Genomic DNA, 27,783 nt, shown 5'->3' on the forward strand with positions numbered 1-27,783 from the left:
TATATTTACTACTTTTAATATATTTTATATATGCATTGATATCCACTGTTTACAACCTATCTAAAATATCCAAATTTATAACCATAAAACTATTCTGTCAATTGTGTTACTAATAATAAAATAAAAATTATAATAATAATAATAATATTTATTTTATCTTTTTTAATAGGAAAATAGCAAAGTACATAGCAAAGTTTTTTAAGTAAAAAAAAAGAAATCAATGTCATTCAGATAAGTACAAGGTAAATAGTTGGTTGAAAATCGATATAAATGACCGACAGTTTTTTTATTTGAAGAAAAAAGTTGCTACATGAAGCAAGATGAATATATACTAACATAAAAGTCTCTATATCTTTATCCAACTTTTGCAAGTCTTGTAAGATTTACCCCAGTACCCTTTGGCAGCTGACATTAACGATCTCTACGACTTTCAAGATGTGTTCACTTTTTCAAAATTTTTCTGTAGGCTAAGTTTTGTTAACAGAGAAATAAAAAAAAATAAAAATAAAAAAAAAAAAAATACATTCTGAATAAAGTGCAGCTTTTCATTTTGTATATATGCGCATGATGAAATTCATAATGGCTCACGTATGTGCTTTTTATTCTCTCTGAGAATACAAAATGAAGCAAAAAAAAAAAAAAAAAAAACAAACTGTCCATCTTTTGAATTATTTTCTCTTGGTACAAAATAACTTTTTTTGTCAAAAATTTAATTTTTCATGGAATTCAGTGTATGGAAATTGATTATCTCTATTAAATAATTATTATCGTTTATTAAAATAAACAAAATATTAATGAATAGTAAGTGAAACAAATTATTTATAAAAATTTATGTCCCAAAAATTTAATTTAATTTTATAATAATATTTAATAACTTGACCTGGTTAAAGTTTGAAGATGTCTATAGTAAATTGAAAACATATTTGAACTATATTGAAAATAAATATAAATTACATAAATATTTTTTCATAAAAATATTACATATATTTCAAAACCCATTTTTCATATTTTCATTAAAATAAATGTATAAAAAATAAATTTAAATTATAAGCATATAAAGTATACTTTAAAATGTAATTTATATTTATTTTTATAATATAATTTAAATTCATTATTGTCTCTTGGGAATTAATAATTAAACATGGTATCAAATACATTAATCATTAATATAATTGTTATCAATGAGAAAGTGTCAATGTGTAACATCAGCATGTCGACATATACAGATATACACAACATGTCTTTTAATATACATATACAAACAAATGCGCATAGATACATAAATGTATAACATAAAGAGCCATTCGGGAAATGTTGAATCAGCGGGCAATCGGAAAACCGGGAATTCAACAATCCATCCAGTAAGTAAAACGCTTGAATAGTTTCCTACTCAACCAAAACTCTACTAATGAGCACATAAACAATTACATGATGTTTGTAAATTTTTTTATTATTTATTTATATTATTTATTTAAAATATATGCTATTTTAACGTAAATTATTATCAATAATATAAAATTTATTTGTATATTTTTAATCAACCACTTAAATAAGTTAATTTGTGCAAATATTTTCATGAAAATTCGTACAAATAACTGAGAGAGAAAATATATTTAATTTTACCGTTTTCAAATTTACGTTATGGCAAAAGTTTTTTTAGTACAGGTCAATGCAAACAAAGGTACTTGGTAAATTATTAATCGGGTTTTATCTCAAACTATAAGATGGTATTTTAAACTTTTTAAAGTATGAAAATGATTTTTTAATTTTTTTTTATTTTTATTTACTTTTTAATTGTATTTTGTATAATTATAATTTTTTATTTTTATACTTTTTGCTATCTTAAACAACTGACGCTCGTATTATTTTGACCCCCCTCAATGAAGTCAGTACTATCAAATGAGCCCTAGAGCTTTATCGATTATTTGCCTTGCCATTAACTACATAATATCTCGTTTTTAATGGCATACTTAGGGCTATTTACTTTTCTACCTCTATGTAATAACTGTTAAAATATAGATTAAAAGAAAAAAGTAACTGATCATCAAATGACTTGATATATTTACTTAAATTATTAATTATTTTTTGTAATAAAAATTTTAAAAGCTAATTTTTTTTATATTCCAAATTTAAATATTAAAAATATATATTTTATTTTATTCATCAAAATAGTGTATAAATTTGTATTTACAAATGTAAAAATTATATAATATAAAAAAAATAAATAAAAAATTTACACCAATAATATGAATTGAATAGAAAATTGGTAAAAATAATTTGTATTACGATGTTATAAAATTTTATGGCTTTATATTTGTATATAAAAAAAATTCCATCAAATATAATAACAACAAAATAAACCAATATTTATACCAACAACTTCGTGAAGCTTTGAAATAAAATATATTAAAAATTTTTAAATTACATCAATTTGAAATATATATTTTTCTAAAAAAAAATTTATTAAATATATAAAATGAAAATTTATCAAATAAATACTGATACAAAAAAATTCATTTAAAACGTATTACAAAGATAAAGAAATGTAAAAATTTTTTTTTAATTAAAATAAAAGTTAAAAATAAAAGAATAGAAAAAGAAAAAAAAAAAAAAAAGGAATCATTCATACATAAAGTGAAAGAAATTGTTAAAAGCCATATATTATTTATTTATTTATTTATTTTTATTTTTCTCATTAGAGAGCCGATCTAATACTTTCATTGATCAATCAAGCACGTTTCACTGGGCAATACTTGCTTTGTTATTAATCCAGAATTCAAGAAATGAGACACGAAGTATTTTCAATGGACCAGTCTAGTCAAAAGACTACCATACTACTATAAATGTATATAGATCTGAAGTTGGTTGACCAAGCAAGCAAACATTGATAGTTAAGAAACGAAATTCTGAGAGTAAAATTGTCTGATCTAGTTGGTAAACACAGTGCTTATGTTTGGTCCTACTACTTCACCACTGAGTCTTTAACAAAAGGTTTTTTTTTTTTTTATTTTAATTCTTTTTCATCTTCATATAGCTACTTTACTTTTTTACTTTTCAGATTCTTATAGATTTTCACTAACTTTTTACAGTGAATATTGAGTATATACTAGCAAAAAACTTTCCTCACTACTCATCGCATTATTGTACTCTTTATATTCGTAATCTTTTCATAAATTATATTATCTCTTTAAACGTATTTTATATTTTTTTCTTATATTTTTTGTGCTTCATTTAATTGAATATATTAATAAATAGAGATGCACACGAGACGAGACGAGACGAGATTTAATCGAGTCTCGTCTCGGTCTCGAAAAATGACCAAAACAACAGTCTCGTCTCGGTCTCGTCTCGGCTGAAAAAATCAGAGTCTCGTCTCGGTCTCGTCTCGAGTAAAAAAAATCAGAGCCTCGTCTAGTCTCGGCTGTATAAATATGAAGTGAACAAAAGTAATTTTTTTTTTTATGACATTTTTAAATATATACATTCTTATAATATGTGCATGTAAAATATTTTTTTTTTTTATATTTTTTTATAACGTATGAGTACTTTATTAGTATTTTTTTTTTTAAATATTAATTAACAATGAATATTGCATTTATTTTTACTCAAAAAGTACGTATCGATTGTACTGAACAACAAACAAAAAAATATATAAAATGAATATAAATTAAATAAATAAATCAAGTTTGAATTGAAAAAAAAATGCTTAGTTACACTTTGATTGAACATATATAATTAAGATGTTCTTTATTTATTTCGTATACGTCTAAATTGAAATATTATTTACCATTATTTTCTTACGTGAAGCTGGATTTCAATTCAATTTTTATTTATTTTATATATTTTTTGTTTGTTTATGGTTATTATATAGATGCAATATGTATAAGAACTTATTTACTAAAAGGCACCGCAAAAAATCAAGAAAACCAAATTTGATATCATAGACAACACGGCGAAGGCTCTCGCGAAGTCTCGCGAAGAATAAGCTAGTATCGTCTCGGTCTCGTCTCGCCTAAAAAAATTGTCAGTCTCGTCTCGGTTTCGTCTCGAGTTCGCGAGACGAGACGAGAAAGTGCCGAGACTGGTCTCGTCTCGTGTGCATCTCTATTAATAAATATAAATTTAATATCAACTATTAATTATAGGACTATTTTAATATATATTTTCAATATTGATTTAATAAAAATAATAATAAGCATTATATATTTGTAAATATTTTCATGCTAATTATTTGTATACGAACAATGTATATTTTGTTTGATAATTAATGGTTATTAAAAATTATATAAACAATGCATTAAATTATTATACGAGCTATTTTCAAGATCGTGTAAATTTTTATTAATTTATTTATTTACAAATGTATATAAAATATTTATTATTTATTTTATTTTTATCAATGATTTGAAAGTGAGCCATTGGGCAAGCTTCATTGTGTAGAAATAAAGTGATATGCTACATTGAAAGCCTATGTGTTTCCGGTATACCCGAGGGGAATTGTTAGTGTATTCAACTGAGTGCACCCACACAGTAGATGCAAAAGGTTGCAATTGATTCAGCATAGACAGGACAATGCTTGACAATGCTTCTGTTGTGTCCAGTTTTGTGTGACGATATATTACTTTTACAAAAGGTTACATGGAATAAGTTATAACAAATTCAAGTCATTTATATTTTGAGAATAACTAACTATGAATAAGGCAAACATAAACTTGAAACAATAAATTGTCAATGTACAATAAAATTTCAAGTACAATAAAATTTCTTGTATACATTACGGTGAAAATTTTCCAAAGAATCATAAAGTTAAAACTTTTGATTTAATATTTAAATAAATAATTCTCAACGAGACTGTTGTACAAGATTTTAAAACTCATTGTTCATTATTTTATTTTTAAAAGAATATTACCAATTTATTATATTTATCATTAATTAAACTAAAAATTATTCAATTAATTTTTTTATATTAATAAATATGAATTTTAAGTAAAGATAAATTTTTAAAATATATATTTTTAACTGTGTTTAAATAATTAAATTAGTATATGATATTAATAAAAAAAATTTTAAAAATAATAATTAATTTTTAGAAAGACTTGTGTGATAAATTATTCATAATTTAAATTGAAGTAATAAAAAATATTTACTAAGCGCGTTACATTGCATTTAAAGATAAGAATTAACCCATTTAAGCAAAAAAAAAAATATTTTTTTTTTCGTTTTTCATTCGCTTCAAAGCTTAGGCAAAAGTAACTAAAATCAGTTTGTGTTTGTATGTGTATTATTATATATGAAAAAAAAAAAAAAAAATACAGAGCGTGAAAAAATTTTAAATTATGCAGTGTTTTTAATTCTGAAAAATAAAATATGCATAATAATTGTCTCATATAATTATTATTAATTACACTATGATCATAGAATAAATATTTATTAATTTAGCAGAATTGAAATTGTAAAAAAATAAAAAAATAAAAGTTGGGTTTATTTATAACCAAAGAGACATGATGTATAATGGTAATGTTTTGAAATTTTCAATGTAGACAAAACAGAAACTAAAATAAGCCACATAATCAATAGAAAAGAGGCAAACCACATAATATCAAAAGATTGATAGAACAAAGTGACTTCTAACTAAATTTACCAGAGTAAACACGTCTGTCTGTATTCACTTTTGCACAGTCAGTCTTGACAAACACCAGCCAAAAAGGTTAGTCGTATGGTCATCCACACAAAATTCAACAAAATTCGTATGTGTTTAGTTGTATATAGTTGAAAGTTTATAACTGTGTTGGCTCACAGCTATAACGATCCTTTCTCTCACACAGATATACTCAGTCAGTGTAATTAGCACTATTATAATTTTCTCTAATTTCAAACATTAACCCAGTTTATTTGTGATTGTAAAAAAAAAAATAATGTAACCACATACGAGTTGACATGAATTTGAATTGCATATTTAAAAAAAAAAAAAAGAACCAAAATTAACATGATAATTGATAAAAATTTTCTGTGGTTTCGTAAATATATATGTTTTTTTTTTTTTTTCGGTTTTTTTTATTTTAGTTTCTCAAGATGATTTCATATATGATTTCATTATTTTATAAAATAATGCTCAAGTTTTTAATTGAATTGCTGGTATATTTTTGGTAAATGTAAGACTCATTATATTATACGTCTCGTTCTCGATGATAGTATAACATGTAGTAGTATCGATAAGCTAGAGAATACCACAACCTTTAGAGTATTTTTTTTTTTTTTTTTTAATTTACGTGTAGGTGTCGCCCTATAATGGGCCTACCGCCATTACGTGTACTTTTATTCATAACGTTTCGTTGTGCCTGAGGATTCAGACGCCAATGAGAGTAAAACAAAAACAATTATTGTTAATTAATAAAAAATTAACATTAATAACAACAATGTCAGGACACAGTTCCAAAAACGGTCACGCTCTCGTTCACAACATCGTGAAAGAAGCAGTGACAGAAAAATGAGGAAGATGCAGGAACAATTGATAGCCTCGAAAATGACAAAGGCATTAATCAGAATCAGCAGAACACCTCAAAAAGGAATATAACAAAGGAGAAAACTGATGACAACAAAAACCAGGTAAAAAAAAAAACCTCTTGATTTCCACACGAATGATAGAGGTGATCAACCTCCACGAGGTTGATCGGGACTACTATATTAAAATAATTCTCTCCCTCTCTCTCTCTCTCTCTCCCTCTATTTTTTCTCTCAAAAAATGACAATAAGTCAAACAGGACAACAAGTCCAACCAGACAATAAGTCTAACCGACAATAAGTCACAACAATGCATTTAAACATCTCTTTTTTTCTTCCTAGATGAAGCAAAGAAAAGCATTGAAACACCGAGAGAAATATCAGAGATAGAAAAGTCTTCTGATGAAGCAAGTCATCAGGGACAAGCAGATGTTGAAGTTGTCACAACAGTGGCTAACATAGATTTGATTAAATCTTTGAGGGATGACCCAACCATACCCAAGTCAACTCTCAATGTTCATGCAGAAATAAAATCGAGATGGGGGAATTGGAAAAATAAGGGTCTACCTGAAAAGACCAAAAAGAAATCTTGGAAAATATCCAAGAAATGGAGATATGCATTTGGAAGCTCAAAGGTAAATTTACCAGTTCAATGACTCAATGGCCACTAAAAGAGACCAACATTTCATTGAAACACAAAATTGTGTTGGTTCAGCCATTGGAGCACTCAGCTCAGCTATATCAATGATGCTAAATGCTGCCCTGGTGAAGATATTGATCAGGAAGAATTTTCAGAATACCTGTACACTGGACAGTTATTAACTGACATTTTCTACCAATTGTCAATGACAAGAAAATCTTTTATCACACCATTGATGGATAAAATTTATAAATCAACTTTGGATGAGGCAACACCAGATGAATGGCTTTATGGAAAAATATTCTGACCAGGTGAAAGATGCAAAAGTCTTGGAAAAAAACAAGTGCAAGCATTAAAGCATCAGACAAAATATGCAGGAAAACAAATACCCAAAAGAATTCCGGAAACTCGAAGACCCCATGCAAACTACAAGCAGGTGGGAGCATATCAAAAGCCATCACTGAGATTCACCACCAAGAAGAAGTCGTACTCGGGTCGAACTCGAAATCATCGAGTCGACCATCGAGCTAACACAGCATCCAAGAAATAAATAAGGTAACAGCTGGTCGTTTAAAATTTCCAAAACAATTGGAAAAATATTACCAATGATAAATTCATTCTTAATTCTTTAAACGGCTATAAAATCCCCTTTACATCTTTTCCTTTTCAACATCATTCTCCAACTGAAAAAACCTTCTCAGTAGAAGAATTTAAATTGATTCAAACTGAAATTAATAAATTAATTAAAAAAGGAGCAATAGAAAGAGTGCAAAGGGAGGAAGATGAATACATTTCATCATACTTCCTGGTACCAAAACCAGATGGATCAAATAGATTCATTTTAATTTAAAAAATTAAACAAATATGTGGAATAACATTTTAAAATGGAAGACATACGTTCTGCCAAAAACTTAATAACAAAATATACATATATGAGCACAATAGATTTAAAGGATGCTTATTACCTTGTACCAGTTGATGAAAGTCACAGAAAATATTTAAAACTAGAATTTAATAGACAATTGTATCAGTTCACGTGCCTTCCTTTTGGTTTATCACCAAGCCCATATCTTTTTACCAAAATTATGAAGCCAGTAGTCAGTAGACTAAGAGCTTTGGGAATAATGTCAGTAATTTACCTTGATGATCTGTTGATCTTAGGTAATACTTTTGAAAAATGTACACAAAATGTCAATCAAGCAAAAAGTTTATTAGAACATCTTGGACTTATCATAAATTACAAAAAAAGCAATTTAACACCAAACCAAAAGTGCCAATACTTGGGATTTATATTAAACTCAAAAAAATTTAACAGTAGAACTAACACAAAGAAAAAAAGACAATATCAAACATTTAATTAGTAAATTTAAAGAAGACAACTGGTACAAGATTCTTGACGTAGCTCAACTGCTAGGAGTTCTAACCTCTTATAGTCCAGCAGTAGCACAGCTCAGTTTACTGCAAAAGACTTGAAAGAGAAATTCCTGGCGTTGATTTTAATAATAATAATTATGATGGGAAAATGATTATAAAAAAATATATTATTGAAGATCTCATATGGTGGAAAAATAATGCCTCAATTGGCATAAACCCTTTCAAGACCCAGAGATACATACTTGAAATATTTTCAGATGCTTCCTTATCAGGCTGGGGAGCTCATTGCCAAGGTCTAAGCTCACATGGGTTTTGGGACAAAAAGAAAAAAACACCATATTAATTATCTTGAACTTCTTGCAGCACATTTTGCTTTAAAATGTTATGCAGTATTACAAATGTGAAATTCTCTTGAGAATAGATAACACAACTGCTATTGCATACATTAATAAAACTGGAGGAGTTAAATTTCTCACCTCAGTGAATTAGCAAGAAAAATATAGCAGTGGTGTGAAGAAAGAAAAAATATGGATTGTAGCATCATACATAGCCTCAAAAAGAAAACATAGAGGCTGATGCAGCATCAAGAAAATACAAACATTGACACTGAATGGGAACTGTCACCAAAGCTTTTTCAAAATAATTCTTGAAAAATTTGGTCCTTTTCAATTGATCTATTTGCCTCTAGACTCAATAAAAAATGCAAAAAATTTTGTTCAAGGTTCCCAGACCCAGATGCAATCATAGATGCATTTACAATACCCTGGGAAAAGAAAAGTTCTATGCATTTCCACCTTTTGCACTCGTCTTACGTTGCTTACGAAAAATAGTTCTAGACAAAGCTGAAGGTGTGGTAGTTGTTCCGTTATGGACAACTCAACCTGGTACCCTCTTTTTTATCTCTTCTCCAAGATTCAATTATATTACATCCAAATAAAAATATGCTGGTTTCTCCTTGGGAAATAACTCATCCATTGTCATCAAGCCTTTCCTGGTGGTCGGCAAGTTATCAAGTCAGCCTTTATAAACAAAGGCCTAGATGACAATGCAGCAAAATGATGACAAATTCATTAACAGACTCAACAATTAAACAATATCAAGTATCATTAAAAAGATGGTGGAATTATTCACATGAAAAACAAATTGATCTATTCAATGCATCAACACAGGATATTATTGGTTTTTAACTAAAAAGATTTGAAGAAGGAGCAAATATAACACATTAAATTCTTCCAGAGCTGCCATATCCATTATATCATCTCGTGATGTATCACAAGATGGACTTTTATCTCGTTTTCTCAAGGAGTATATAAACAAAACCAACAAGACCAAAATACTCAGCACTTGGGATGTTTCAGTTGTTTTAAAATTATTTAAAACACAACACCCACTTGATTCACTAACCTCGAAGAGGCAGGAAACAACTTGCTACATTGTTGTTGTTAACAACAGCTCAAAGACTGCAAACTTTATCATTGATAAACATTGAAAATATCGAATCATTATCATCAAAAATGATAATAAAAATACCAGATCAAATAAAGACATCAAGACGGTTTCATTCCAACCAGAGTTGATCTTGAAGTTTTCAATGAAGATCAAAAGATTTGTGCAGTATCAGTTACACAAGAATACTTAAAATACACAAAAGAACACAGAAGAAAACAACAAAAGCTATTCTTATCATCAACAAAACCATACGGTGCTGTTGGTGCCCAAACTCTGGGCCATTGGATAAAAGAATACACTTCAGAAGCAGGTGTTGATACTAAATCAATTACAGCATATAGCACAAAACATGCTGCAGTATCAACAGCATATCAAAAAGGTGTCAATATAGACACAATAAGACGTACAACTGTATGGTCAACACAATAAAAGATGTTTGCAAAATTTTACAATAAACCAATTGTATCATGTGCGGATTCATTTAACCGTTTTATATTAAAACAATAAAATAAATAAATACACATATGGGTTGTGTCTAATATTTTAATTATGCACTGAACATCTACATGTTATACTATCATCGAGAACAGAGACGTATAATATAATTATTAAATCCAAACAGCCGAAGGGCAGAATTTGATACAATTATATGACACGTCTCGTTCGAAAATAATCAATCTAATCTATCCCATCCGGGATCATCAAATAAATAAATAAATAAAATATAAACACAAATGACAGGGACTCTAAACATTATGAATAAAAAGTACACGTAATGGTAGGCCCAATATAGGGCAACACCTACACGTAAATTAAAAAAAAAAATACTCTAAAGGTTGTGGTATTCTCTAGCTTATCGATACTACTACATGTTATACTATCATCTTCGAACGAGACGTGTCATATAATTGTAATCAAACTTCGCCCTTCGGGCTCGTTTGATTTAATAATTATATCTTGTATGGTATCATTGAGGAAAAGAGAACAGGCGTTGCCGTATAACCCAATGTTGAAAAAGTTTTTTGAGTTTCCGGTGTTGAAATTCATGTGGCGGATACTTTTCAAGTTTCTTCAGTAAATTTTCTAAAACTGTGTGCTTCACCCAAACCATACAAGAAAATAGTTTTTTTCTTTTTTTACTTTTGTATATTTGTTTTTTTTTTTTTTTTTTCTATTTATTTTATTATTATAATTTCGTTTTTTTTTTTTTGTCTTGCGTTCTTTTAAAATAAAATTTTGTGTTTTTTTATTTTTATCTTTAAATGTCATTGTACATATAACTTTTCATTTTATTTTTTGTAATTCTTTTGAATGCACTCTTCTGGTAGACTGACTTAATATTTTCACGACAATCGAACAATCCGTCCAATGGTAAAATGTGAAATACAACAATGACACCCGTTGAAAATTGATGAAACGTAAATAAAATAAAAAAATACAAATTTTGTATATCAATATCTATTACCATCTTTCAAATGTGACATTTAAAATAATGAAATTTTTTTTTTATCAGTTTAATCAGAACTATTTTAAAGTCAATCAATCACAAAAAAATTAAAATTTAATTTTTAATATACTTTTATATTGATTAATTTATTAATTAATTAAATTGTCTATTATTTTATTTTTTTAATTTAAGGTATAAAATCTATTGAAAAAATGAATTTTATCATGGAATTTTATGAATGCATCTTGAAAATCTATATACGTTTGAACTTTTTATACTAAAAAGAAACAAGAATTCAATTTATGATTCAAACATAGGGTCTTTCTTATGTGAATTCATAAATATTGTTTGGAATAACATAGATAAAGTGTAGATCTTATCTTTGTCAATTTTAAAAGTGGCATTTTCATGAAAGAAATTTTTCTCTTGTGTACGCTAAAAAAACTGTCTCAATCGAGCGAACAAATCCCGTCTCACCACATTCTCAGCTATACCACTTGCTGCATGCTTTTCTTTACTCCCCGTATTATTTCTAGTGTCTTTTTTTTTTTTCTTCATCATCTGACCTTTGAGGTCACCATGGGATTTTTTTTTCTGTCCAACTCCCTTGTGTATCTATTGCCAGATTCAAGCGTAATCCCCCCAAGTCAAAATGTCGTGAGTTGACATTTTTAAAAAATGAAAAAAAAATATTACTGTATCATTTAGATCAGTTTTATTATGCATACATAAATTTGTTAACATATAAAATAGGTTAAATTTATATTTTATAATGTTTGCATAAATAAATTTCTTAAGGAATAATTTTAAAAGTTATTAAAAAAATAAAAAAATAAATTATTATTATTTTGGAAATATATAACTTTTAAATTTCAACCATGTAAAATTATGGAACATTATTGTTTTTATTATTTATTAATTTTTTCGTAAATTATGCTCGGAGAACAAAAAAAAATATAAATTTGGGTCGAACAATGCTTGACTTGTACTACTGAACTTTTTAAACTTTTAAATTTTTCTCAAATAAATTGAACGAACCGATGAGTTAATTATTTTTAATGATTTTTCACAATTAAAATATAAAAAAAATAAAAATATAATAAAATTGATAAAAATTAATTAACTGAACTCGAAAAAAAAAAATGATATTCATGAAAATAATAGATCTCTCAAAAATGAGAATTTTATATTAAAAAAAAAAAAAAAAAATACATCATAAATATACAGCTAGGTATAATATGAGTAAAAAATATTAAAAATGATAAATTAATTTAATAAATCTGATACAAAAGAGAGACTATAGAATATTTTTTCTATTTTAAAAATGTAATAGAGATTATAAAAAATGTTAAACTTAAAATTCACAGACATGAAATGTATATTTTTTCTTTTTTTTTTCGTTCATCACAGTATGCCTCATTTAAATGCCTTCAGTGGTCTCTTCAACAAGCGGATCACCTGGTGTTCAACAGTTCACATTGAAGCACCACAGTAGTAGAGTAGTAAATTTTTCTCAAAGAAGCCAAGGAGAAAATTTATAAGAGGTACAACATTGCTGTGTTGTACAAAACTCAACTTAACTAATACCATCATACACTAACACACATACAAAGTGGTATATATAAAGTCGAAGCTGAGCCAGCTCTAATCGGTGTGCTCATGCAGAAATACCACGGCCAAAATCTCTAAATACAACTACTAACGTTGATGCTTGTCATCAGGTATACTTACAAGAACAATGATGAGACAAAGTAAAGTATTATATATATATATATTTGAGTACCCGAGTGTTAAATATTGTCAAGAGTATGACAAGTACCAATATATATATGTATTACCAAGTTTTAACCAAACTTGCGGTATGAAAAAAAAACATATATATTCATTTTTGTATGTATAAATTACTTATGTTTGAATAAATAAACACAAAGCAAAAAAGATACTTTATACACAGAATAAAAAAAATAATTTGACAATAAAAATATATAATTGTTTAAATTGTATATAACTTTATGAAAGTTTGTATATACAATTTCATCGCGTAGTAACAAAAGAGTGTTCTCGTAATTTTACCAGAATTTTTAACAAAAGAGAATAAAAAAATTATGAAACTCACCATTGATAAAGCTGCTGTCAATTGATGTCGTTGGCTTATCTCATTGAAATTCATATCATCTGCAACAATAAAAAATATTTTATTCAACTAAAATAAATATAAATATTTGCCTGACAAATTTTAAATAGATCTGATGCATTTTTTAGTAGGAAAAATAAAAATTTTTAAATATATTTTACTTCAAATTTTTAAAATTTTCTAGTAAAACTTCATGAGAGCTTTATTTTTTGACGTTGATTTGAATTTCAAGTTAAGAATCTCACATTGGATTGACGTTAAATTGCAACGAGCTATTTACTACAACTTTTGAAAAGTGATTTAAAAAATAAATCGTTTTCGAAAGATTTTAAACATACTCGTATGTAATTTTACCAAATTAATATTTTATTTAATTTTGGTAATTAAGCTTTTTCGTTATCAACATGGCAATTTATAAAATTATCTATATATAAATAGAATAACAAGAATGTCTAATAGGTGATAGGCAAATCAACGATTTCGATTGTAAATTAAATTCTAAAAAGCCATGAAGCACGATACGTAACGAGACAATTAATACATGTGGACAATTGCTTCAAGCATTGTACCTACTGTTTAGAAAACTATACATATATACATATATAAAGAGAGAGAAAATATATGTATATATATATTTAGTAAAAGCTGTATTTGATAGTAACACCCATCTCTTGTTCCTCTCGCCATGAATCTATACATCTATTGGCCACGAAAATTTACGTGGCTATGTACGTGTTCACTGTTTGTGGCTAAAATTTGCAACTACAGACCCAAATATAAGCTACTATATATTGAATAGTGATATATGTGTATGTGTTGTCACTTATATATATACATAATAGTCACGTTGTTGTGGCTTCACCGTCAGTATACTAAAGTAACTCATATATATTCATATCTCCTTTGTTCAGTCAACTTTCAACAACCATTCTAACATTATATTATATATATAAAACAAATATATATATAGTATATTTTATAATTTTATAAAATTTAATAAGCATTTAAGTTTTATATAATTATAAAAAAAAAAAAATTTTAATTTATTCTATAATGTGTACTTTGTGTTCATATTTTTATAGTTTTAACAATATATCCATTATAAAAATCTATAAAATTGATGTAAACTTTAGATGTGTTGCTTAAATTATAATTTTGATGTAGATGATAAATATATGATGATAGTAAATTTTACATTTTGTATGAACGACCACAAATGAATCTACATAATCGAGGTCTTTCATCCTTGTTCTCTCTGGTGATATAGCTTTTGTTTGTTTTTTTTTTTTATTTTTATTTCTTATTTTTTAAACTACACAATTTGCCAAGCAAGTGACCAAAAGACTAGCCTACCTTTTTGCGTTTCATTACCCATGTAATTTGGTTTTATAGTTGTATATGTGTAGAGAAAATTTTGTAAGTATATAGTTTAGACAAAAACGTTGCTGTAAATTATGACTAAAACGATTTTTTTTTTTTTACCAATTCAAAATTACGACGTTCTATTGTTAACTTTGCTACCATTAGAAATGATTTTCATCACTATTGTTCATTTCTCAGGGGCCTAAAGATTTTCTTGATTATTATTCATGATTAAACATAGGAAAATTATTTTATTTAAACTTTGGTGATGTATCTTTAGTTTAACAATTGAAGTTTTGATTATTTTAGTTTTAAAAAGTTTTATTTCATTTTTTTAAGATTCATAAAATGTATACTAAGAACTTATGTACTTTCAATTTTTTTATTTTTTTTGGCCTATCATAAAAATATATATTGTTAGATACTTGATGAAAAAAAAAAAATATATATTTCACGAGTTATATGTATGTGTGTATAACACAATTCGAAAAATTATTGTTGTAAAAAAAAAAAAAAACTTCAGTGTATTCTGCAGATATGGTATAAATGAAAGAACAAAAAAAAAAAGTTACCGTGTAAAAAATATCGAATGGTTGCACACTGATAGTTACGAGAATTCAGCAATGCGGTAAGATGAAAAATAAAATTTTTAAAAATTCCAGAGTTAATGCATAGAATAATAATAAAAAAAAAAAAAAAATTGAATAATAGAAAAATGTTCTATTTAAACTTGTGCTTTGAAAAAAAAAAAATTTTTTTTTAAATTGAATTGTAACTATAAGTTTAATTGAAAAAAAAATATAGTAAAGTAATCGTTATTATTGCTTTTAAAATAATATTTTAATCTTCATTGTCCTTGAAAAATTCAACTTGATGGAATAAGTTGAGACAAAAACTTTTGTAACTGTCAAAAGTTTTTTCAAGTTATGTTTAAGACACTGGAAAGCCGAGAAAAGTATTTTCATACTGTTATATATATATATGAAACTTTAAAAGACACAAGAATATTTTTTGCTTTCTTTTGTTAAACCCGGAACTCATCTCGAACTTGATTAAAGCCATCGAGTGATAGGAACTTCCCTCGGACATTGTTCAACTTGAAAATGTAATAAATCTATTTTACTAACGTTCTCAAATCGTATTAGCGAGCCCAAGTCTCGTACGTTTCTCTTCATTTTCTCTAACCTCTATTCCGGAACAAACTCATCATTTCACTTTACTTCAATATGAACTCGCTGATGCTTGTTGAAGCACAAGAAAATAAAATTTTAAAAATAACAAAAAATCATGTTTTTACTATACTAGCTAGTTTGTTACAAATGACTTGTCAAGTTGTGAAGAAAAAATTTATCATTTTAAATTAATATTCCTAATAATTTAAATAAAAGAAAAAAATTTTCACAAACATTTTTTACAACTTATATTAAATGTTGTATATTTAAAAAATAAAAAATCATTAAATAATGAATTTTACTTAATGTTATTGTCAAAAATAAGAAATTGAAAAAAAAAATAAAAATAAAATAAAACTGTGCACTCAAATTGTAAATGAAAAAAATTTAAAAAAATAAAAGAACAGATATATTGCAAGTTGCAACACAAGTCAATTTAGTTTATTCACTTATCTCAAGATTGCAAAGGACAATTTATGTCAAGAATGCTAGTAAAGACGAGGGTGATAAGGGGAACAACAGGGGGGCTATTTTATCCACGCAATGTCGGGCACGAGCCATTTTTTTTTTATTCCAGAAACATGACCTGAAACATGGTGCTTTCGAAGCTCCTCTTTTCACTACATATACTAACCAAAGCACATTGTTATTTTCTTTCTCTATCTCTCACTCTTTTCTTTTTCTTGTCCCCATTTTTTTTTCTCTATTCTTGTTTTCTTCATGTTTTTTTTTTCCTATATTTACTTCCGTTTATTCTTTCAGAGTACTTTTTTTTGTCAATATATACACACGTCTATATTTTTTCTAACAACGTTTTTTTAAACTACGATTTAGAGCTAGCCAACACTCATTCATTTATTTAATTTTTAAACTTTGATAATATCAAAGCCTGAGTGAATAACATTGTCAAATATTGAAGTAATAATTAAAATTTTTTATTTCAATGTCACCACTGGCAAAATAATGATAGTTAAATTCATACAATCTCCATAAATATAAGACTCGAAATTCTATTTTATTTAATATGTGTATATGTGAGTATCAAAAGAGTAGTAAAATCTTCTTTTGTATAATTAATGCATTGTCACGATTAAAGTTCTTACTAAAGAGAAAAGCTTATTTCTTCTTTTTCTATAATTAAGCTTTCAGATATATTATTTAATTCATAAAATCAATTAAGCTCACAGAATATTCAAAGCATATTCGAAAAAAAAAAGGTAATTAGCCAAGGCATATATGAACCGTCACAGTATATAACGATAAAATCAAAATTTTTAAGTAAGTTGTAAAAAAAAATATGCCCCAGTCGTACGATAAAAGCTAATGATACTGACGTGCTTACCTCACTTGACGTTCTCATAAAAGAGGGAAGTTGACAATTATTTTCTCTTGTGCCATATTTGCCAAGAAAATGATGTGACACTGGATGCTAAAACAAAAAAAAAATAAAATTATTTTTTACAAAAACACACAAGTAATAAATTAATAATTTAAAAAAAATTGAAATAAAAAAAATAAGGTTCTTATGAGAACAAGCTTATTTACTGAAAAAAAAATTTTTTTATGACAGGAAAAAATATTTCTTTGTTCATGAGATATTTTTAAAAACTTTTTTCTTTTTTTTTAATGATACACGCAGTAAAAAAAAAAGCATGAATTTAATATTTATTAATTATTATAAATATAAATTTAGTTTATTAATTAAAAAAAAATATATAAAATTTAATTTTAACAAGTTTAAATTTAATGAAATTTATGTATTATGTAATTTATGATTTTAGAATCTCGAGCAAGGATACAGGGACCATCTGATATTTATCTCAAAACAGGTAGTTTACTAGTATTGACCTGTGTCATGTCACAAGGACCACATGATTTAGGTACAGTTGCCTGGTATCGTGATAATCAAGCAGTTGTAACATCACCACGAAATGAAAATGACATTGATGCTGAACCAAGAATAACAGTAGAAACTGAATGGAGTGATGCTTTGACATCAAGGTTAGTTATTGAATAATAATAAAAGTCAAAGAAAAAATAATTAAATTTAACAAGACAAAAAAAAAAATATAAAATTACAGAGACCCTATGTTTTTTTGAAAAGAAAAAGAAATTCGATTTGCAATTTATTTCTTATCATCCGAGTCATCTGACATTGTCATTATTCAATTTTTCCAACCTTTAATTTATTTTTCATTCAATTTTATTTTATAATATATATTTTTTTCAAATTACAGATTAAGGATTACCTATGCTAAAACAAGTGATTCTGGTAACTACAGTTGTGTGCCAACCGTTGCTCAGAGATCGAGTGTTAATGTTCACATAATAAATGGTGACTTTTATATATTTTCATATTTTTATTATATTATTATTCATTCAATTATTTATTCAACAATTTGTATGGTATCAGTTTTCCAAATATACATATCGTTTTTATTATTATTTCATTTATTTTTTTCAACTCTCACAACAATCAATTTTGTTTGGATTCATAGGTATTAATGATATTGTTATACGTGCGTACAGAGTTGTTGCCAACGAAGCCAATAGTTAACGACATAAAAAAATTTAAAAAAGCCATAGGAAACAATGAAAAAATAAATTTCAAAAGTATACAAAATTCAGTGTGATATTCATTTGTGATTGCTCGTACTATTTTATATAAAAATACAAATAGAATATACATGTATATTTTGATTATATAAAAAAAATTTTAAAAAAGCCAATATACACAAGCAAATATATAAAGTGGTGAATGGTAATGATATTTTTTTTCTTTTTTTATTGGGATAATGAAAAAGATAATGTATGATTCTCTTGAAATTATAAATTTCATAGTATCAAGTGATTTCAACATTATGGTTCACCTGGACACTCGCATGAAAGAGTTATATGTATTATATAAATGATTGATATATATAATACATATGTATATATATATATGAATGCCTATTTGTCATATAGTTGCCATCACGCTTTGCCATCTGTAAAGCCTCAGCAGCTTGTGCTAACCAGTAGAAAGCTTCATCAAAACGGGTTCACGGATGATGAGAGGTTGTGAATAGGTTGAAATTAGACGAAATCGTGGCATTACTTGTATGTGCTGCACACTGACGTCCATTATTTTACTGGATACTTTGAAATATATATATAGATATAAATAAATCACACATACATAGACATAAATCACACGGGGTTCAACTAATTTCTGAGAACTAAAAAAAAATTCAAAAGATAAATATTTTTTGTTGTTGCTATACCAACTAGTCATTATTATCTTTTTTTTTTTTCCTATTTTCATTGTTTTTCTATTTTTTGAATGTAGAGAATAAAAAAAAAATTCAATTGAGCTTTTTGAAATGTTTTTTTTTTTCTTTTTGTTAGCTTGAAAATTATGTCATGAGAGTAAAATAAATTATTTATTTATTTTATGAATGAATATTATTTTTGTTCATTTAATTTGTTTATTAAAATTATATATAACTGTCAGGTGTGTTAATTGAAATATAATAATTTATGTGAATTAATTATCAAAGGAAATTAGAAGTTCTGAAGCTTTTTGTTATTTATTATGAAAAATTTACTTAAACAGTGAAATTATTTTGAGGTTTAAATATACTGAAAATGTAATTAAGTTTAAAATTTAAAAATAAAATAATAGCTTGATTATTATTTATGAAAAATGATAAAAGAAAAATATGATATTTTATAAATTGGGTAAACCTAAGCTTTGGCAAAATATGACAGATGCACTGTGAAATTTGAATTGGCTACAAGAAACGTGATTTGTCGATGTGCATTTATTTTTTTTTTATCATATTTTTATATTTTTTTATTTTTCTGATCATCCGTGCATTCACGGTAATATTTTTTGTAAATATTGACGGAACGTGCAAGTTAGATTTGCGAATGCACCTCGTGACATATTGAGTGACAGTTGCTGTTTGAAAATTTTATTTCAATTTTTATTATATTATTTTTGTTTATTTTATTTTTTTATATAACAATCTGCTTGGCTCAACATGCGATTAAAAAAAATAACTGTATCAATATTATTATTAATAGATATATAACGAAGCAAAAATAAAGTTTATCTAACTGATAAAATAAAAAATATAAAAATCCAGATATATAACAATAATAATAAAATCAAAAAACTAGAAATATATATTGTGTATAATAAACAACAAGATAAATAGAATTGAAAAATGCGAGTATGTAGAAAAAAATATTCAGGACGTATTGGCAAAATGAAAGAAATAAAAAAGAAAAAGAAAAAAACCTTTTTCACTGAGAAATAGAATAAAGAAAAAATAAGATAAAGAAAAAAAAAACGATTTCGAAAATAGACGTATAAATTTAGAGAAAAGTATAAGGCAATGTCTTTTGGGGGTAGCAACGAATAAATTTACCACATTTTATATATATACCGAGGCAAGTTGAGCGCGCCAACCCGACGACAAAGTCGACGAGGTATAATCCGTCCCAACGACGTCGTATACACCCTCGGAAATTCGTTAGACTCTAGCAAATCCGGTGTGTTGACGAAAAAAGGAAACTATCTTATAGTCTATTTGACGGACTCGCCTTACAAATTCATCTTTTTTTTTTTTTTTTCCTCTTCTTTTGTGTATTTTTTTTTTTGTCTCCAATTCTTTTTTTTTTTTTTTATTTTTTCTTTCATGTTATTTTCATGTATATTTAAAGGCATACATATACGATTTTTTAAAATTTATTTTATCATTATTATTATTATCTACTTGCGCATATGAAAAGTCATGTTATTTTTTGTTAAAAAAAATAGACGAGCAAATGCATCGTAGCAATAAGTTTGGCGAGTTTATATTATGAAATACGATATATGAAAATAAAATCATATATATTGTTTTAAATAATTTAAACACGTACGCATTGAGAGAAAATTTATGTTGCATGATATTTAGATATATACAAGAACAAAATAAAAATACATTAAAATTGAGTAGGACACTTGATGTTAATCGGAAAACCGTGTATGCGTGACAATCAATCTATCAATCTTTTTTTTTTTTTTTTCGTAATTTTAATACTTTTATTATTTTTACTTGTATTTTTTACCCTTTCTCATTTTTTTCCCTTCACTTTTACTATATTTTCAACCCCTAAATTAATTCCAAGTTCAAATTATATAATGCTCTTTTAAAATTGGCTGACTATTCAATTTTTGTACTACTTAAATTTTAAAAAATTAACAATTTATTTTAATATTTAACAAAATAAATATATACTATAAAATACGTCGAAATAAATTAATTTATTGATAATAAAAAAATATATTTTGAAATTTAATTCAATATAGTATTGTGTGGTAAATAATTTAGGTCAACTATGCATATTTTTTTTTTTTCTGTGATAATTAAAATATGAAAATGAATAGCTACTAATTTTTAAATATACAGATAATGTTGATGTAATTATATGAGCATGATAAAACATTATGATTATCATTTTAGCTGTAAATTATAATGAGTATTATCATGTATTTTAGGTGAACATCCTGCGGCAATGCAACATGGGAACACTGCTGTCGGCGCGCCAACACCAGGAGCTTACCTCCTTCTTGTTCTCATACTGGGCCAATTCAGATAATATGATACACCAGAGGTTTAATGTAAAAATGGGTAGTATGGATGTTGCGAATATTTCAAATGTGTATGTGTATAGAAATTTAAAAAAATTTTATTTAAATAAATTATTGATATAATTGTAAGAAAAAAAAAAAAATATTGACAGACCGATAGGTAATATAACTGTAAAAAGAAAAATATTAAATTTAAGTTTAAAAATGATGAAAAATATAATACAGAAACAAATTTTAATAAAAAAAAAAATGAAATAAAGTATGAAGGTAATTTGTTCTCCTTATGTATAGACTGCGATTAGTAACATATTGAATCAAAAGATGAAGAAAAAAAATTTTTTTGAATATAATGAAAAGTGAAATAACAAATTAATTAATTTGGTGAGTCTTGTAGACGCGATTGCTCAAGGAACTTGATAATATATTTATCGTTGAGTGTTATTTTATGGGGGAAAATGTTTTTTTTTTAAATAAAAATGAAATATGAGATGAAAAGGGAAAAAAAAAAAATGAAAATAAGCATGAAGGTGTGTGTTTTTGAAGGCAATGTTTCTTCGTTCATTTTCAAGACAATTAAAATTACGTTAAAAAGTTTTTCTCAGCCAAGCATCTAGCATCCTTTTAGGAAGTTGACAAGAATCATTTTTTTTTTTATTTTTCATTTCTTTTTTGTTTCATTAATTTTATATTTTTTTTTTAACTCAAAAAAATGATGAAAGGAGAATAAAAAAAAAAAAAACATTTTAAAAGCGAAAATAAAAGATAAAAAAGAGTGACGTATATATATTTAAAATTTTATTTTATTTCTAATACATTATACTTGCTGGAATTGATTATACTTTTTTTTTTTTTTATTTTTCTTTCATCAAAAATTTAGCTTCACTCTGAATAACACGGTGTTTAATGTCAACTTAAATGTCACATTATAAAAGCATAAAAAAAAAAATAAATAAATACATTAAAAAATAATAAAAAATCATTGAATTAAAATTGATAAAATAAACAGCAAAAAAAAAAAACAAATTCAATCACTTTATATAGGTGACAAATAGTAAAAATTACATCCTCAAAATGACACGTTAAAATAAATCCATAAAAGTAAAAGAAATAAATAATAAAAAAAACTACATATGTATAAGAAAAAATAAAAAAAAAAATATTATTAACGAAAAAAAAATCAAGTAAATAAACAAATAAAAAAAAAAAAAAAACAGATACTATTTAAGAGCGCAGTCAAAGCAATGACTTACTATGACAAAAAAAAAAAAAAAAAAAAAAAAAAAAAAAAACGAATAAAACCCCCATTTTTATTTTCTGTACGATACAGTTATTCCACTGTTTATTCCACTCTCATCTTGTTTTTAAATCCCCCACAATTTCAACCTTGTATATATAATATTTTACTCTTGTAAATAAATTTATCCATATGGACAATGAAAAAAAAAAAAAAACCAATAATACTAATAATTTTTGTGAATTGTAAAATTTAATTATACAATCAACCAACATTCCTCCATCGAAATATCATCGACTACTGGTTTAATTGAAAAGTGGAAACGCCTATTTGTGTTGGGACACAAAAATAAAACAGAAAAAAAAAAAGGTCACACCAATATTATTAAAGTGTTGAGGGTTGAGTGTAAAAAATATATATGTACATAATGAAAATGGTACATATACGTACATTATATAGTCATTTATATATATATATATGTACATATGTGCCAATAACAAAAGAGTTGAGTGGAACGTAGGACATTTTTATGAGGTTTATCGGTACGATCGAGATATTAATATCCCCAGGGAATGTAAAAGGTTGGTGAGTGAGTAAAACTTGAACCTTTTATTTTTATGTTTTTTGTTTTTTTCATTCTCCAACCCCTGACTATAACACCACCACCACCATCATCATCATCCTGCCTCTGGAATTTTTGGCAAAGGCGGCGAACAAGGCACCAAAATATATCTGTGTGAAAACCACGATTAAACACATTGAGGTCACGAATATTGATTATCATATACACACATTAATAATTTGGATAATTTTTCAATCAAACAGTAAGTATATATTTTTTTATTTGTTTCAGTATTTATCAGTTATTTTATATCCTAATTATTAGTACAATGACATTTATATATTTTGGAAAAAAATTTTTGTTAATAAAAAAAAAACTCTATTAAAAGACAAATTGAAATAAATATGTATAGATGTAAATAGAGATAATATATGGAAGATAAAGTTGAGTTAAACACACATAGCATTTTGATAATTGAATCGTTCATTTAAAAATAAAACGAGACAGTTTGAAATTTCGTTATTTCACTGAATTGAAATTGTGCGGAACGATTGTATCGAGCATAAAACTTACTATACATATACACACATTTAATTTAATGGTATATATATGTGTAAATATATTATATATATTTATTGGAAAAGAGTAAGTATACATTTCGAATATCGATTGACAGTAAATCTTTGGCAAAAGTTGAGTGTAAGTAAGCGCATATTCAGTTACACTGTGAGTAAACATGAAAATGAAATTCTCATCTATTTTTTTTTTTTTTGCCAATACGACCTAGATGTAGAATTATTTTTTGTATATACAAAATATACCATAAGCATGTGCACTATGATGATTTTCGAAAAGAAAAAATACAACAAAAAAATGTTTTATTATTATACGGGCAGTTTTTATTTCACGACTATCAAATGCTTTTTTTTTTTAAGTTTTTTTTTCTATTGACTATCGCTATTAAAGATCATTTTACGTATTGATTACCGATTGGTTTATTTTTTATATTTTTACATTCAACGTGATTTGAATAAATAGAGTAAAATTGTGGCAAAAAGAAAAATAATTGTTTTTTATTAATTTAGGCTGTAGTAATTTTTAACTTTTTTATTTTTGCGATAAATAATGCTTAGCAAATAATGGGAATTTTTTTGAGAATATTCGTGGTCTATGTCTACTTGCTTGACAAATTTTAGAAATATCTACCAATACGTTTTCGTAGGAGAATTTTATAAAAATAAATTTTCATTTTTTTTTTTTTGATCGAATAAATTTCTTTAGTATGGCGCTCTCTTCGCAGGGGCTCTGGAAAGATGACAGTAGTTGTTTTTAAAATAGAAGGATATAGTGTATTTAAATTTTGAAGAAAAAATAAAGAGGTCACAGAATAAAAAAAATGTGAAAATACCATGATAGCTATATGTGAAACGAGCAAATATGAATAAAAAAATAAAACAAAAAATACATAGGCAAATGTGCAAAGTATGATACGAAGCCATTGCTGAAAATGACTAACTTGTATATATAAGTATCGAAAAAACATTGATGCTATTGTGTTATCTCAGCAATTTTTTGCATTGCAATAATGCCAACTAGGGGTTTTTATTATTATACATACGTATGACCTGGTAACTGTACTAAAATTTCAGTAATCAACAACATATATATGTTTTTTTTTTCTCTATATAAACATTCGTTATCGTATAGAGCAACTTTTATGAAATAAATGTAGATATATAAAATATTTTTAAATGTAAAAACACATGTCGGTTTCACTGGTTGCTCCGAGGCATATCAAATTCTCATACACAAAGAAGAGCTTTTTTTTTTTTCTTTGTACAGCTTGAAATTTTTTTTAAATATTATATTCATTAATTTATTAATTTTACTTTTAAACTTGCTTTTTATTATATTATTTTTTTTTAAATAGTTTAAACTTTATTTAACGTATGTATATTTGATATACCATATAGTTTTTAAGTATCTTATGTATTACCAAAAACTTGTCCATTAGATTTATGAATATATTACAACGAGTGTTTTAAATAATTTTAAAATTTATGATATATATACATCTCCATACAAGCACACTATTTATTATTTAAAATTAACTTTCGAATTGAATAATTAAATGAAATACATTTCAATGAAATTATTAATAAAATTGTAAAAACATAAAATTCGTATTTTTTTTTTTATTTCATGTAAATTTTGAATTTAAAAAAAAATAAAAAATTGTTCCGTGTATGCAGAATAACAAGTTATATTGTTCTATTAATTAACGAAATTTTAACTACAATGTTCGATGTGAAAATTAGTTATAATAATAACGATAACAGTATTAACGATACTCGGAATAAAAATGTTGAACGTACACCTATTGTGAAGTAATAAAGGTCGTTTTATTTTATTAATAATTGAAACAAGATAGTTATTATTCAGAAAAATGTGTGTGTGTGTGTGTGTGTGTGTGTGTGGAAAAAATTTATAAAAATAAATCATAACAAATTCAAAAGCCACTGGGGTGCCGACACAATTTCAATACATTCAATATCCTGGATACGAATATTGAGGAAATTGATTCGTATGACAGTGGTACAAGCACGTGTCAACAAACGACTATTGCAAAAAAAATTTATAATAAAAAATCATATATTTATAAATGAAAACTAGAAATAAAAAAATTTTTAAAATACCACGAATGCAGTTTATATAGATGGCATAAGGTTTTTTCTAAAAAATACAGTGACTCTCAAAGTGTCCAGATATAAATCGAATTTCCGCAAAGTTTTATGCAATCTTTGAAATGCATACATTCCCCGAAGCGTAAGATGATGTAACATTTTTTATTTAATTCTATATGACATATATACATAAACTCAGTTTTTTTAAAAGTCATTTTTTTTTATCATCTAAACCTGATGAAATCAGATAACCTAGACTTGTTATTTCTCATTTTATTTTTTACTTTTCTTTCATCTTTATAGTTAATATTTTTTTTTTTTTATTAATGTCTTTTTTATTAATAATTTTGAGTATTTAAAATATTTAAAATACTAACAAATTATTAGTAAATATATTTTAAAATAAATTATTTATTCACTTTTAAAAATATATTATTAATATTGAATGAACAAAAAATTAATAAAGTCATATATTATTTGAAAAAATAAATAATAATTTGCATACATTGACATTTGTTTTAATATCTCAATGATTATATTAAATGTGTACATATGGAGGTACATAAACATAGACTTGTGAGTTTGCATATAAATGGCCTATAAAATCGTGCAAAATTTTCATTTTAAATTTATAAATTTTCAACAAATCTACGTGTCACTGAATAGAAATGTACAATCATTAATTATTCACTCACTCTTATTCATGTTAATCACATACGCATAAATATAAACAAATATATTTATTCATCTAATTACATTGTATTTTATTTCATTATCATTGAGAAATTATCATGAGTGATATACTCATACAAATCCTATACCATCCCTATATATAATCATGAAAAATATAAATAAATAAAAAAAATCCTAATCTTTTTTTTGTTTTTTTTTTTAACTAGATTAAAAAAAAATAAAATAACTTTACAAAAATATAACGACCTAATTTACAGAAAAGCCGTTTTTGCCCATTAAAATTCCCACAAGAATAATAAAAGCTTCTAGTTATTTCGAAGAATAAAATATTGTTCGTGCCTGCGGCAATTTTTTTTTTTTATAAAAAAAATAATAGCGAATAAAAAAAAAAGGTACTATTGCATCTACCATTGGTAATTATTGCCGAAAGGCATCAACATATAGTGAAAATAATTTCACTTTAAAACAACAAATCAAAATGAATTAGATCATAATTTCTACGAATTAATATCATTAACTAATTCTAGCCAAGCGAAAGATAAAAAGAAAAACAATTAAATCTAAAATGATTTGGTTGAAAAAATATTTACACTATTTTTATTACTAATTTTCAAACTCATATCTGTAATTGAACAATGACCTACATTTTGATAAACAAGATAATAAATCAATAAACACATGCAAGTAGACAAATATTTATCTACACATAAACATATTTATTTATAAATAAATACGACATACACAATTATAACGAGTTAGTGAGTACTGAGTATAAATTTTACAAAGTGTTTGAAATATACGTCATATTCTCGGAATCGTGTCAATTTGATTAATTGTTAATTAATGCCATCAATTATCACATGTATAAATAATTCATTTTAATAATAATAGTTATCATACTTTCGTAA

General features: G+C 25.6%; 2 protein-coding genes across 2 annotated transcripts in view; one reads left to right on the forward strand and one right to left on the reverse strand.

The window, feature by feature from the left end:
* LOC122852680 (zwei Ig domain protein zig-8-like) overlaps positions 1 to 23,161 on the forward strand; it is a 66,298-nt gene extending 43,137 nt beyond the window's left edge. Inside the window, exons 3-5 of the mRNA XM_044152604.1 lie at positions 17,861 to 18,080; positions 18,317 to 18,414; positions 21,610 to 23,161. Coding sequence (XP_044008539.1) covers positions 17,861 to 18,080; positions 18,317 to 18,414; positions 21,610 to 21,710 — 419 coding nt within the window. The 3' untranslated portion in view covers positions 21,711 to 23,161. The remainder of the gene's footprint in view (positions 1 to 17,860; positions 18,081 to 18,316; positions 18,415 to 21,609) is intronic.
* LOC122852683 (E3 ubiquitin-protein ligase MARCHF3-like) overlaps positions 1 to 27,783 on the reverse strand; it is a 138,150-nt gene that overhangs the window by 103,890 nt on the left and 6,477 nt on the right. Inside the window, exons 2-3 of the mRNA XM_044152606.1 lie at positions 17,422 to 17,508; positions 13,528 to 13,586 (exon numbers count right to left, since the gene is read on the reverse strand). The gene's annotated coding sequence lies outside the window, so the exon portion shown is untranslated. The remainder of the gene's footprint in view (positions 1 to 13,527; positions 13,587 to 17,421; positions 17,509 to 27,783) is intronic.

Source organism: Aphidius gifuensis, linkage group LG3 (assembly GCF_014905175.1).
Source record: "Aphidius gifuensis isolate YNYX2018 linkage group LG3, ASM1490517v1, whole genome shotgun sequence".
NCBI lineage: Eukaryota > Metazoa > Arthropoda > Insecta > Hymenoptera > Braconidae > Aphidius > Aphidius gifuensis.